Source organism: Mastigoproctus giganteus, chromosome 11, assembly GCF_048544385.1.
Source record: "Mastigoproctus giganteus isolate SK-2022 chromosome 11, ASM4854438v1, whole genome shotgun sequence".
NCBI lineage: Eukaryota > Metazoa > Arthropoda > Arachnida > Uropygi > Thelyphonidae > Mastigoproctus > Mastigoproctus giganteus.
Window position 1 is genome coordinate 65030927 of NC_143585.1, and position 15731 is coordinate 65046657.

The window sequence follows — 15731 nt, forward strand, 5'->3', positions numbered from 1 at the left end:
TAATCCGAAGCAATCCATTTGTTTACATATTAGCAGCATACCCCTGTCTGAATACTATTGGCAAATAAATCAATTTATCGATGCTGAGATTTGTTTTCGGTGAAACTGGGCGTGTTTGATTAAAAAAAAAAAAAAACTGTCATACTTTGGATAATTGTATTACGTATTGCTGCATGAATAATTTCCGGCATCGTGCGTAAGAGGAATCTTTACTACTCCATGGGTTTGATATTCATCTGTACTGTTGGCTGTCTAAAATGTATGTTGTAGGGAACTTATCTGAAAAATATTTGATTTGGTTGCCTTTTTCTTGTAACGTTATTGGTGACAAATATTTTAAAGTTATGCAAGCGTAGATCATGGTTGCATTATTTTGAAATCTTGAAAGCGAGACACAGCATCCAAGTTATAGTGACTTCACACGACAGCAGTTACACCTGATGTGATGACATGTTAACTTTCCAGATTTCATCATTGCAGCCACATACTTTGAATTTGAATAGGCATTTTGAAAGTATGTGGTAAATTTACAACTTATTTTTGCTATTATAGGGGTTGTTAACATTTGTTTTCATAATTATATTGTAAACTGAAATCCGGTATGGTAGCAAGGTACGTGGCTGACCTTCAAAATGGCTGTAGAAAATATAAAATTGATTTACTTCTTGTAGCGTTGTCATCAGCGGCATTCATCTTCGGCGTATTTGATGAAAAATGGTATGCCCACGTGTCTCTGCATCAGAGCCTTAAACTCTAAGGAACCCAGACGGAAAAAAAAAAAAAAAAAGATTTAGGTTGTCATGGAAGAAATGTTGCACTGGAGATTCTTGTGACAATGCACCACTGGGTGTCACCCCAATTTTTTAACAACCAGTGCTTTACTTATTCTCTCTGAGACAGTAATGTATAATAGCAATAAGTTAATAACAATAACACTAATAATTCCAGTTGAGTGTATATGATCAACTGGATTGTTTTAATGAAAGTTTTTTTTTTTTTTTTTTTCCGTTGTTTTTAGTGAACTGGCACAAAGGCAACTAAGGCCAAATTGTGCCTGTCACAGTAATTATGCAAACATGAGAACATTTTTCTGGTCAAATGTTAGAAAAGTTTGTATAAATGAATCTGCTTTAGAAAAATAAACAGATTTGCTTCATCACTAAGAATATGATTCATCTCTAATGAATTATTCTGTGTTTGAAGAGATTTAAAACTTTCCAATTGAGCTGCTTGATGGTGGGGACAGGCAATAAGAATGTTTCACTATTAGTAAAATCAAGGGTTTCATTGAAGAAATGTTGCACTAGGACTTCTGGGTGTTACCTCAATTTTTTAACAACCAGTGCTTTACTTATTCTCTCTGAGAGAATAATGTATAATAGCAATAAGTTAATAACACTAATAATTCCAGTTGAGTATATATGATCAACTGGGAGACCCCAGAATAAAGATCCTTTACATATAAGGAAAAGTAACAAATCAAGGTTGAAATTATAAAGATTAGTTACAAAGTTTACAGGAAGCATAATTCACATTTTTACATGAACACATTTTTCATAAACGAATTTGCTGTGTTCTTTATTTTATGACTACTGGTTATTCATTAACTGTACTGCAGAGTTTGGTGAATCACAATCAAATTTTATTAGTCTGTGTTACAATTATAATTTTATTCTAGGCTTGAAGTTAGCTTAGGCAAGTTTCAGAGACAGGCCAATGGAAAAGTTCCAACAAAATTCCAAATTCCAGATATTAATGTGATCTGATTCTCCTAGCACTTGTTTCTCTATAAAGTTTATCTTACTGCAGAATGGTTTGCAAGAGGGGATAATTTAAATTCCTCAAGAAACTGTGGTCTGTACAAGGAGGTGGGAAAGTAAGCATGTTTGCAGGCCTGTTTAATGATGCAGGTTTCAGTAGCAAAGATACATTTCAGATTAGAGGTGATTGATACCAATTGGAGGTTAGCATTATACACGATTCTAGAAAATATATAAATGTGTATATCAGTAGTTCCAGGCTGGGTACTGTTTGTGTTTCATACAGGCACTGCAAACTTCTAAAAATTTATTTTTTTGATGGATTTAATAAATGCAGGAACATATTTTAACAAATTATTTATTAAAATAATTTGTTAAAATAAGTTAAAATTAATTTATTTTAACAGAGAGAACTGTGTAATTGAATTTCCATTCAGAGAAATTTGCCTGAGTTGAGAAGCAGACTTTGTGGAATTCAACCATGCAGCTCTTATCCAGTTCAGATAACTTTCATTTGTTAACCAGTGTTCTACAGTAAAATAAATTCAATAGAATTCTTTTACAGTAGAACTAAATTTAGAGACTTAGTTTTACTGTACAAAATTTGCATTATGTGCCTGTTTAAAAGGATGCTATGAATAAAAGTGCATAGTTTTAGGAGAAAAATGATTAGAAGCTGAAAAAGTTTGAGACCCACTGATCTAGATATTTTTAAAAAACATATAGTCTGACCTCTATGTAACGAAATCAATTGTTGGGTTGAAAAAATTCGTTAAACAGAAATTTCGTTATAAAGAAATATGACATTTTCAACAATGAAAAATGCTGTAATTCAACATTCAGAAGTATAGTAAAAGATGAGAAATAAATCAGAAATAAGTGGGAATAAATAAATTTTATATCATTTTAAAACAATTAATTTATTAATACACATATTAAGAAATGACTACTTACATGATGGTGAACAATATATTAGTACACTTTTAAGAATTATTTCTTAAAATATTTGGTTATTTTTTGTTGTACATTGGATTTTACCGTACTTTTTTTAAACAGTCAAATATGTTTTTTGACAATTCGAAAATTGTAGATCTCTTAAAGTACCATTTATAACTGACACAATATAATAGCGTAGCTTAATTTAAGCTACGCTATTAATGTTTTTTGATAGATTTTCTTCACACTGAAGTCCTGAATGCAAAGTTTATAAAATGTTGCCAACATTTCATGTTTGTAAGGTTTAATATTGCTTTCATTGCCATCATTTTCATCCAGTTCATCACCAATATTGTCACTAGTTCTTTGAATACTCTCCAAATTTCTCTTGGGTTACTACACATAGGTAGCAGTAACCCAAGAGAAACGTACCAACTGTGTGGTACTACACTCAGGGAAGTGGAGAATGAAAAAGACCTAGGGGTAATTGTGCAGTCAGATGTGAAGTTCTCTGAGCATGTCATGGAGTTTTGTCAATGACATATAGGAATTTTGCAAGGAAGTGATTATCCCTTTGTACAAGGCAATGGTCAGGCCACACCTTGAGTACTGTGTACAGGTCTGGAGGCCTCATTTTAGGAAGGATGTCAAGTTGCTAGAATGAGTACAGAGAAAGGGCAACAAGATTGATGAGGGGAACAAAGGGGGTGCTCTTACCAAGAGAGGCTTAAGTTCTGCAAGTTGCAGCATCAGGAGACTAGGCCCCTGCAGGGCAATCTCATTGAGGTGTATAAGGCCTTGAATAGTTTAAGCAGGCTCAATGCGATGGAATCCTTCTGCCTGCTCAGATTACAAACCTGAGGGGGCATAGATTCAAATTGGGGAATGATAATTGTAGAATAGATATGTGGAAGTTTGCCTTTAGCCAGCGGGTAGTTGATTGGAACAGACTTCCATCTGTTGTTGTGGAAGTTGATAGCTTTAGATAAATTTAAAGCTGAACTAGACAAACATTTGAAGTGATTGGATAGGTGAAATGGGAAAAGTTTTTTTTTTTTTTTTGTTTCTGGCTGATGTTGTATAAGCTTGCTTTCTTGCATCATATGCCTCAACTAATGCTAAAATGTTGGAGTCACTCAGATATTCAGTTACTGTGACATCATTATCAACTGCTAAAAATTCATCAAGAACAATTTCTCCACTGATCAAACCTCTTGCTTGCAGTTCTTCACAAGATTGCTCGATATCTTGTAATAGTTCATCCTTCTAATCACTGTTAATTGGCATTTTTGCAAAACAATTCTTAATCATTGTTTCCATCACATCTTCACTCCACAATTTTGCCAACTCTGATATGCACATCTGCAAATCTATAACAGAATCTATAGGTTGGTTGGTTTTTTTCCTCAGTATAAATTCAGTATGCTCCTCCTCCGTTAATGCATTATCAAATTCTTGATAATGCCTTGGTTTACTGGTGCACTATGGCCATAGTTGCTGATGCACCTAATAAATCCCTAAACTAACAACAGCTTTGGTCTATTGGTCACAGTTTAGATGAGGTATTTGGAAGGAAGAAAACAAGCTTCACACTTGTAAGTTTCAAAATTACCGAGTGAAGGTAGCAGGGCAGTCATCATCTTTCTATTGAAATTTCAAATCCACTGTTCAAAAATTTCACTTGTCATCCAAGATTTTATTGTTCTAGTTGTTGTCCAACTCTACCTACTTTACTTCTTTTAATATTTCATCATTGTTGAATGTCTTTGGGCTCGTAGTCCTCCATAATTTTTTTTCAAAACTGTGTGTCTTTCCAATGAGTACAGTCTTCTTTGATTACAACTCCACTTTCACCAGAAATAACTTTTTCAAGTAAGCCCTAGTGCTTTTTAAATTTGTCCAGCCAACCAGAACTGGCTTAGAATGTTTTATGCCTCAGAAAAGATGAATACTCCATAGCTTTTTTTTTTTTTTTTTATTAATGGCCCTGATATTGGCGTGATTTTGTCTCAAATCAACTTCACCCAATTAAAAATGGCTTCATCTACATTCTCATACAGGCATAATTTCGCACGATTCCGAATGGGTCCCGTTTCCTCGAACAGTATGAGAATCGAAACACGGTTTTCCAGAATGGTTGACGCACTACTGGCAGGGATACCAAATTTTAGGGCGTTTTTTTTTTTTTTAATGCCCTGATCCACACTATTAAGCACTTCCACTTTTTTTGTTACACTCAAGGATTTCCTCTTAGACTTTGTAACGTTACTTGCACAGCAGCTAAGACAAAACTGATTTAGGGACCACTTGTATCTACCATGTAAACAGAGACAGGTGAAAGTGTGGATGACTAATTTCTGCAAAACAATAGATGAATTTCTGGGATAAAGGAAAATCACTCTCTCCTAATTCTCTAACAGGGTAATGGTAGAAAACAGGCTGGTCAGAGCCAGTGTCTGCCTCAGAAATATGCCTTAATCTTTGCCAATGGCTGTGGATGCATAGATAGCAGTTGACTTCTTGGTACAGTAGAGGTGGTTGTATAGGTTTTACACGCACCACTAAATTGTGGAATGTTTTAGCTCTTAATTAGTGCTTTTAAGAGTTAATCTCTTTAGCTCTTAAAAGGTAAAGAGATTAATTCTTAATCCTTTTAGCTCTTAATTCATTCTTTCTACACCATCAGCTCTATTGCCTAAAGGCCAGAGTTATGAACAGTGTGTAACCGAGGTCTCTCGAAATCAGTTTGTTATATGTTATAATGAAACTTTCTTCATTATACGGAAACTATTTTCAATGATGAAGGAGAAATCAAAATATTTCCTAAATAGAAAAATCCACTATATGGAAGTTCATTAAAGAGAGGTCCAAATGTATATTTAAATATTTTTAGACAAATAGATTTGGTTGGCAGCATACGTGATTCCACAAAATATTATTTATTTATTTAATTTATTATTTATTAAATTTATTATTTTTATAAACTTTATATAATAATGCACAAACATCAACAATTGGTTAACTTATCTCAAGGGCAATATTTTTCAGGTAACCAGAGTACTCATTGTATTGGTATGCACTAGGTGATTTGGTGAAAACAAGCTTCCATTATTATTAACAACAATGTATTGAAATTTATTTTATTTAAAAATTAACAAGAATATTAAAACAAAGTTAACAGTTTTTTGGTTTTTTTTTGGTCTTCTAAAACCAAAACAGCAATGCACCACTTAAAATTTACGAGTTATTAAAATATAAACCTTATAAATGAAAATCTGATGACAGTTTGCACATTTGATTGACAGTTTATAAAGATTTTATAGTATGCATTGCAACTATTAGCAAATAAGAACTGCTCAAGGCTTAGACCTAATTGAACATTAGATGAACTAATGAGATTTGTGGCAAAGAAGAAAGATGCTGGGATGCATATAAATTATCAGGCGATACAGAAGCCTATATAGATATAAACTAGTCTAATCAAATTACAAAGGAAGTTAGAGAAGCTAAGGGCTAAGGCAAATTATGAGAAATTAACAATGATGTATTGAAATTTATGTTATTTATAGAATTTTTAACAAGGATATTAGAGAAAACAAAGTTAAGTTTTTTAGTTCTTAATATCTTCTAAAACTAAAACAGTGATGCACCAATTGTAAAGCAGAATTAATCAGTCCAAACTAGATTTTGAAGCTAAGAGTAGAAAACTTTCCTTGTGTTTGAATGGTAGTCAAGCATTCTAGTCTCTTGCCAAAGCTGTTTGGTGCAACTTTTGCTCATCTCTTCTTCCACCTCTGATAAAACCAGATGGTTGTAGTAAAAGTAATAGTAGTAGTGGCATGCGATGCAAGAAAGCAAGTGTATGAGCTTATGCAGCATCAGCCAAAAAAAAAAAAAAAAAATCACACCATTCCCTCCAAATGCCTGTCCAGTTCCTCCTTAAATTTATTCAACCTATCAACTTCCACAACGACAGATGAAAGTTTGTTCCAGCAAATAACCACCCACTGGCTAAAGGTAAATTTCCGCACATCTATTCTACATCTGTCCTTTCTTAATTTGAATTTATGCCCCCTTAGGTTCATCATCTGAACAAGTGGAAGGATCCCATCAGAATTCAGCGTGCTCAACCCATTCAAGTATTGCCACCTCAGCTAAAGATAAAGCTGAGCTGACTTGCTAGTATTCTACTTTTCTTTTAACTCTTGTATTGATGATCTTGGTAAACCACCTCCTGTCATTCCCAGTACACTATTCAATTCCTCCTGTGGTCTTCCATCAAAAGAATTTTGAACAGTCTTGATACCAAGAAAGCACCAGGTTGTGATGGTATTTCTCCATTTGTTCTCAAAACTTGTGCTCCTGAGCTTACTTCTGCTCTGTGTTGTCTATTTTTATACTTTCTTATTCCACAGGTGTTATCACTTCTGCTTGGAAATTTGTTCATATCCAGCCAGTTCCTAAAAAACGGTGACAAATCCCTCCGTTCCAATTATTGTCCCATTGCACTTCTACTCTTTCTAACGTAATGGAGAAATCCATCAATCACCAACTCTTCAACTAGCTAATAGCCTTCCATCTGATTAGTGATCACCAGTATGTTGTTGTAGTGGGGTTTTAGGAGCATCAGCGACTAAGCCCATATTGCTCCGTAGGCTAAGGTAAAGAAAGCCAACACGAGAACCATGGGATACTTCAAAAAACTTTTAACAATCAAAAGCGTTTCCCGGTACCGCAACTTCTCCCTGCATTCTTGGTAAACAGATGGTGTGTTATCGGTAGTGGCCACGTGTGTTATCTATAATGATGTACTGATTAGTGTTTTCTTATTATTAAAAGCAGATAATCAGAGTTCATGAGTGGGTTGAAATTTACTTATGGGTACACCCTCCAGACTGCCTGTCTTAGGGTGTTTATCCCCCATTCCCAATGTTCTAACCTGATACGAAAATGACTGTTACAGATGGTGGGTGTTATAGGTAGTTGCTGTAGAAGTCTGCTCTTCGTGAACTAATGTTATTAGTGGAGTCCCTCAGGGTTCAGTGTTGGGCCCATTGTTGTTTTCTGTATTTATAAATGATATTGGTGATGGTATATTATATCAGGCTTAATGTCCAAGTTTGCACATGATATGAAGGTTGGCAGGGTTGTTAAGGACACTAATGACAGTACGCTGCTGCTGCAACAGGATCTAGAAAAGTTGAGCAGATGGGCTGATAGGTGGCAAATGAGGTTTAACATTGACAAATGTAAAGTACATTTGTCAATGTTAAACTATTTGTCAATGTTAAATTATTTGTCAATGTTAAACTAACAGTAATCCCAGTTAAATGTTAAACTGGGGTTACTGCTTCCCATCCCATACTACGTATGGAATGGGAAGCAGTAACTCCAGAGTAACGTATTAACTCTGTGGTACTGCACTGACAGTGGTAGAGAATGAAAAGGACCTGGGGGTAATTGTGCAGGCAGATATGAGGTTTTCTGAGCAGTGCAGCAGTCTGCAAGAGTAGCTCATGGTGTCTTGTCAATGATATACAGGAATTTTTCTAGCAGGGATAAGGCGATTATCCTCTTGTATATGGCAATGGTCAGGCCACACCTTGAGTACTGTATACAGGTCTAGAAGCCTCATTTTACGAAGGATGTAGAGCTGTTGGAACGAATACTGAGAAGGGCAACAAGATTAGTGAATGAAACGAAGGGTTGCCCATACTACATATGGAATGGGAAGCAGTAACTCCAGAGTAACGTATTAACTCTGTGGTACTGCACTGACAGTGGTAGAGAATGAAAAGGACCTGGGGGTAATTGTGCAGGCAGATATGAAGTTTTCTGAGCAGTGCAAACAGTCTGCAAGAGTAGCTCGTGGTGTCTTGTCAGTGATATACAGGAATTTTTCTAGCAGGGATAAGGAGGTGATTATCCTCTTGTATAAGGCAATGGTCAGGCCACACCTTGAGTACTGTATACAGTACTCAATGGAGGCCTCATTTTAAGAAGGATGTAGAGCTGTTTGAATTAGTACTGAGAAGGGCAACAAGATTAGTGAATGGAACGAAGGGTTGCTCTTAAGAAGAAAGGCTTAAATTTTGCAGATTACAGTGTTTGGAGACTAGGCACCTGCGAGGTGATCTGATTGAGGTGTATAAATCCCTGAATGGTTTGAGCATGCTGAATGCTGATGGGATTCTTCCTCTTGCTTAGAATAATCACTTGAGAGGGCATAAATTCGAATTGAGGAAAAACAGTTGTAGGATAGATGTGCAGAAGTTTGCCTTTAGCCAGCGGGTAGTTGATTGGTGGAACAGACTTCTATCTTTTGTTGTGGAAGTTGATAGCCTAAATAAATTTAAGGCTGAGCTGGACAGGTATTTGGAACGAAGGGAGGGGTGAAATGAGAGCTGAGTTTTTTTTTTTTTTTGGCTGATGCTGCATAAGCTTGCTTTCTTGCATCGTATGCCTATACTAATGCTAAAAGTCTTTTTCCTATCGGGTTAAAACAGCAGGAAGGGGGAATAAACACCCTAAGATTGAGGCAGTCTGGAGGATGTACCCATAAGTAAATTTCAACTGCGAAAGCATTACACTCATGAACTCCAATAATCTGTTTTTAATAATGAGAAAAAACTAATCAATACACTGTTATCGACTTCTATTGCTACTACCGATAACACACACCATTTGTTTACCAAGAATGCAGGGAGAAGCTGCGGTACTGGAAAATGCATTTGACCGCTGAAAGTTTCCCGTGGTTCTCATGTTAGCTTTCTTTACCTTCGCTGCTCCGTATATACTGTCTGTAAATTGCATGTGTTTTGTGTCAATTTTCTATTTGCTGGGAGAAAAAAACCTTGCTATCCTTGCCTGAGACCAACTAACTCAGCCACATTTGTGAAAAAGTCCCATTAAAATCTCCAGTATGGATTCTGTTAATGTTGATCCACTGGTGATATACTGGCTTATGTTACCCATCTATGGACCAATTCAATGGAGAAGTTTGGTGAAACTCAAGCATTTGCTTTTGACATTTCAAAGGCTTTTGATACTGTTTGGCATAAAGGGCTTCTAAATAAGCTTCCATCTTGTAGTTTGCCAAAAAATTTTTTTAATTGGACATCCAGTTTTCTCCCTGACCACTCACTGCAGGTGATAGCTGGCCCTCTGTCTTCTGACTTCATCACTAATGCTATTCTGCAAGGTTCAAGTCTTTCTCCCATTCTTTTCCTCTTGTGTGTTAATGACCTTCTTCCATTGATGGAAAATCCTGTCCATAGTTTTAGTGGTGATAACACTTTGCATTCCACCTCCCGGTTTTAGAAACCTTGCTCTGTAAAGAAAGCTTCAACTTCACGAATATCCACTACCAATTCCTTAAATGCTGATCTCCATGTAATTTTCCACTGTTGTTGATTTCAACCCTTCTAAACTCAGTCCTATCTTATATCTCGCAAAAAGGATTCTTCTGCTCCTATGCTTACCTTCAATGGCACGCAGATTTACAGACAAGATTACATATTTCTTTTATGAATTAATCTCATTTTTAATCTCTTGTCATAAGCACATCACAAATATTGTTTCCTCTGCATCTAAAAAAAAAAACTGGGTTTCCTCCTTCTCTCTTGGCATTACCTAAACAGCTATTCATTCTGTACAAATCTCAAATCCACCCTACCATGGAATATTGGTCCCACATCTGGGTTTGTGGCTCCAAAACTTTGTCCTGGCATTTAGACTCAATTCAGAAGAGGGCAGTTAAGTTAATTTATGAACCATCTCTAGCAAAGCTCTCCACACTCTTTCCCATAGACTTTCTGTTGCCTTCTTTTTCCATAGATTCCTACACGATCCTTGTTATTCTGAATTTTCATCCATAATTCTCTCTCTCTCTCTCTCTCTCTCCCCCCCCCACCCTAAACCACTCTGAATACATGCCATACCCAATCAGCATCCTTGTACTGTTCAACTTCAAACTCACAAAACCAACTTTTCTTCTTCCTCATTTATCTCTTCAACTTCAATTTTCTGGAACAACCTCCCATCACTCATACTTCCTGAAAATTGCAATCTACAGAAATTCAAGTCTAATGTTAACGAGTATCTTCTCAACCTTCAATCCGTGCACAGTACTAAGTACCATAGGTTCTAATACCCTTTGTGTTTGGGGTTTTCATTAAAAAAAAAAAATCTTTGACACAAAGAAACCCAGCAAAAACTTCTTTTTTTATATAAACATGAGAAGGAAGGGGATAAATTGCATTTGTTCACTTGATATTGATGGTTCAACTGTTGATGATCCTGCTCAGGTGCTGACAAGCTGATTAAGTACTGGCATCTACATTTAGACATGAATTCTTTAGGGAAGTGGATACAAGAAGTTTATCAAACTCTAACAGGGAGCTAAATGATTTTGTAATAACTGAGAGGAAAGTGGAAGAGAAATATAAAACGTAAAGGCACCTGGGATGGATGGGATGTCTAATTATATTAAGGGAGACAGCAAAGGAGGTGAGCAAACCCTTAGCCATAATTAAATGAGCATCTCTGGACTGTAGATGTACAAATGTATCCCAATTTACAAAGGAGGATAAAAGAGTGATACGAATAATTTCAGACCTGTTAGCTTAACTTTTTTTTTCAGGGAAAATAATGGACTTTTCCTCTGATTGTTTTCCTCTGATGTCCCCTCCAATTCCAGTTTCCATGACTTTGACTTTTAGACATTTATGGGATGAGTTTAATGGGCTGCGTGGGACAATTTGGCGTGCTGTGTACAGATAGCAGAGATAAACCTGTTTTTAAATGTGTTCAGGTGTCTTTTAACACTCATGCTATGACATGCACAAGCTATTCAGAGAGCCCATATAGGTTCATTTCAGTATTAGATAGATCCTTTTTCAGTGTCCTTCCAGTGTAAATAACGTGTCTAAAAGAGAAGTGCCTCTTATAAATACAAATATCTTTCTTTAAAAAAATAGATGCAAGTACTCTTATAGACTTAACTGTTAACTATGCATAGGTCAGTGGTAAACAGTAGTGCAAATCTGAAAATTTTGTTTTTGTCTTTTGGAATTTCTCCTGTGAGTTAAGTAATAACTGGATTTGTCAAGTACTGTACTGATGGGCACCTAACCAACTGCTATTCGGAGGGGGCAGCACCATATTATGAATAAATAGCACATTATACCTCTCTTTTACAAGTGCTAGTTAATGTAATGTCAAGCAGCTTTTGAGGGTGGCTTCACAATGTGAGTTTAATCCCTCTGAAGAGGCCTTTGTATTTTTATTCAAATTTTGATTGTTCTATAAAAATGATTGCAAGTCCTATTATCTAAAATTAATTGTTAACTACAGACAGGAGTAATCAACTGAAATCTGAATAGCAATAAGTATAATAGAAATACTGAAAAACCCTTTGAGGTCAGGCGCACAACACATGATAAAAATCTAAGGTCAAAACTCTAACTAAATGAGTATATTTAATTTAAATCCCTGAGTAAATAATGATATATTATAAAAATAAGTATTACACTGTATCCAATAATTCATAGGAAACAGAAAGAGGTTATTTTAAGTCATTTGAACTGGTTTCTCTCATTCATGAAATTCGCTCTAGAAATAGAAGATAATTGGACACGTTCCATTTTTGGATGTGTTGTTGCTTAGAGCTGGTTCATGTTTGTTTAACATAGTGTAGAGAAAACTTACATGTGTAAGTCAAGTTTTTACAAATTACTACTTGCCATACACCAGCACTTAAAATAATAAGTGGTGCAGTGGTTACATTATAGTAAAGGTGGGGAGATAGGGTGCAAATGAATTTAAGTACTTATGGTTCTCTCTACTGGTTGTTAGATGGATCTGAAGTTTTGCTAGTGAATGGGAATTGAAAAAAGAATGTCTCCCAGCACTAGTGTAGCTTGCATTTCCATTTTATCTTGGGGGGGGGGGGGTTACAGGGGAAAATAGCTAGTGTTAAAACAATGCGGTATCCAATGCAGAGTTATCAAGAAAAAACCTGCATAGAACCAGATGGAAGTTTGTTCCAACAATCAACTACCTGAGTTACATTGGTGAAGCAACTGGCATGTTAAGACTCTTTGGAAACCATATGAATGCCATACAGAATGCTGATCTTAGTTTCACAGTAGCTGAATGTGTAGCAGAATGACGCTGTGAACTCCCCCCTGCTGTCATCATTGGATATGAAGAGGATCAATGATGTGCCTCTAGTTAAAGGTAATGCACTCCTGTAGTATGAGACTTGTCATGAAAAGAGATGGGGTTTGTATCTGCGCTGTGTTTGAATCAAATATGATGCTGTGTCTGTGTTATGTTTTGATGGAAGACAGTCATCAATAAAAAGGTTGGGGAGGCAAGTCTGTCATATCTACATCAGTTTATACTAATGTTATCTGTATACCACCAAAAGATCACATGGCATGTATTACTTCTGTATTTAAGAGGCCACTAGATGCAGAATGAACTGCTGAGAAAGAACAGTATTTTAGTGCTATTTCATTTTTAACTTCTAAATTTTAATTGTACATAGTTCTTTATTAAGATTTTAATTATTGTACATATTGATTTATGATGAATTTTATATTTTACTGCTTGCACTTTTTTTTTTGCTGTAACTCAAACGGGAAGCATATTTCAACTTTTTTCTTGTAGTTTTGAATCTAGAATCCACTCTGAAATTTATGAAAGAATACTGAAATTATTCTCTTTTCAAGATATTCTTGTTGGTTAATTGCCTAAAATTTTTGGTGTTAGCTCAATTTTATTTAAGTGCATTTCTTAATAAATTTAAATATGTTACTAATTTTTATTATTATATATTTTTTTTCTTTTAGTTATTTAAGATGGCATCAGTCCCACAACAACAGGAGTCACAGATGTCATCCTCAAATGAATCTGGCTTATTAAGTAGTGATGAAGAAGTAAATATCATTCAGAAGAAGCATGATGAGGCCTTTTTATATATATCTCAGGGATTAAGTTATGAAGAAAGTGGGCAGGTTCATTTAGCAAAGGAGATGTATTTGAAGGGCATTGAAAAAATGAATATTGCACTTAACATTACATGTAACAGGCCACATTGTATTGGTCAGAAATGGGACTCAGCTCGCAGCATGCAGCATAAAATGAGGAAAACTCTTCAAATGGTAAATCATCAGTTAGAAGCTATGAATGAATATCAAATCGAGAAACCGTATGTTGCTCCTCATCCTCTAGAAAGTCCTCCTTCCTATTCTGAAGCTTTAGCAGATATGCCTGTCTTGGAATCAAACTTGAATCCATCATCTAGTTCATCAGGTAAATCAAGCTTCTCTGACTACCCCAATAAAGATAAAGGAAACTTCTTAAAAGCCGAAGTTTTCTGCGAAGATATTGTTCGTGACACCCAAAATGAGGAGGAAGTAGAAGTTATTTTTAGTATCCCTGATGTGCAAATGTTCTTTGTGTCATCAGATGGCACAGTTACAGCTCCATCAAGTTCTCTCTCTCTTCACATTTATAAGTTTAAAGAAACAAAGTCACTATCAAGTTCCAGACCTCCGGCATGGCTGCAAATTAATGGCTGGACTTATCCTTTAATACCTGGGCAATCTCCTGCACTTCATAGTAGCTATGGAGCCTTTGTTTTCCCAGATTTGGCATCTGGTCAATCAGGTAATAATTAATATTAAGTTACATAAAAAAATCTCCAATGAATTTTAAATAAGCCACCACTGCTAATTCATTGATTGCCTTTTCAGTAGCTTTTTATGTAATTAGTTCCAATAAAACCACTTGTTCTTTTCAAGTTTATTTATTTATTATTTTTTTTATACATTATCTTTGGAAAGTTGATAAAATTGCATTTATGATTACTATAAATTACAGTACAAGTTAGTGCAATGCATCATGTCTTGTCTTTACACAGTTGATGTGATACAAATTTGTGTGCATATAAGTCATTACATACATTTCGTATTGTGAAATCCTTCGGAATGCGTTTTCTGTCTATTATACTTCTAATAGGTACTCTTTCCAATACAGAGATCTGTTATTACTTATTCCTATTCGAGTACCATGACTCAGCACTGTTTTGGAGTTGGTTGACCACTCATAAATTATGATAAAGCAAATTTTCTGGTGCTTCAATTAAAATGATAGTTGATAATGTATTCCAGTCCTAATTGTTGCAAGCTATTTGGTTAGTAGTTACAATGTTTTTATTATTTTCTCTGTTGACTAAGTACTAGTACTTAGTAAATGCAAAGAGAAAAATATGTTAACTAGTTTGAATGCAATTTGATTAAGACTTGTGTTTGATTTACATATGGTGAATGTAAGGTAGAATATGCTCTAGTACTTGACATTACTGTGGACCCGAATTAGGTTAATTGGAACGGTATTACAATTCAGGTAACACAGAATTAAATAGATGCTGTTGATGTCACATGTTATAATGAGAACTGCTTTAGTTATTACTAAAAGTTATTAGTAATAACCAATGCTATTTTTTTGTAAAAAAAAAAAAATAGGTACCGGTACTCGTCGTTCTTTGTTATCAGGAAAAACTGAAAATTAAAAGGATATGAAAAGTAAACTAAAAAAATAATTTCCTGATATTGTTACTTCAATAGTAATGTTTTTGGAATAAGAACAATAAATTAAGTATATTAACACACAGTTTATTAAGCATAAATTTATTATACAAGTATATAAAAAAATGTGTAAAAAATAAAGAAAATGTGTAAAAAAATAAGTCAAAGGTGAGTAAAATAAGTAATACATGAAAAATAATAGGTAAGAAGTAAAAATAAGTACTAAGTAAAAATAATTTCATAATGAAGTTTTGTTATTGTTTGTTATTTGGTTTTTAGGAGCATTAGCAACTAAGGCCATATTGCTCCGGGGATATGCGGTGGTCATTCCCTGACCTTTCCGCATTCTCTGTATTTGGTGGTCGCTGGTTTGAACCCCTGTCTAATCAAGAAGTGTATGCTACGCACTGCTGCTCCTGCCCACCTGGCTACGGAGGCG

At 35.1% G+C, this 15731-nt stretch overlaps 1 protein-coding gene across 1 annotated transcript in view; it reads left to right on the forward strand.

Moving 5' to 3' along the window:
- The first annotated feature begins 294 nt into the window (after positions 1–294).
- spartin overlaps positions 295–15731 on the forward strand; it is a 107259-nt gene continuing 91822 nt past the window's right edge. The window contains exons 1-2 of the mRNA XM_090384452.1: positions 295–514; positions 13553–14372. Of these exons, the coding sequence (XP_090240578.1) occupies positions 13562–14372 (811 nt within the window). The 5' untranslated portion in view covers positions 295–514; positions 13553–13561. The remainder of the gene's footprint in view (positions 515–13552; positions 14373–15731) is intronic.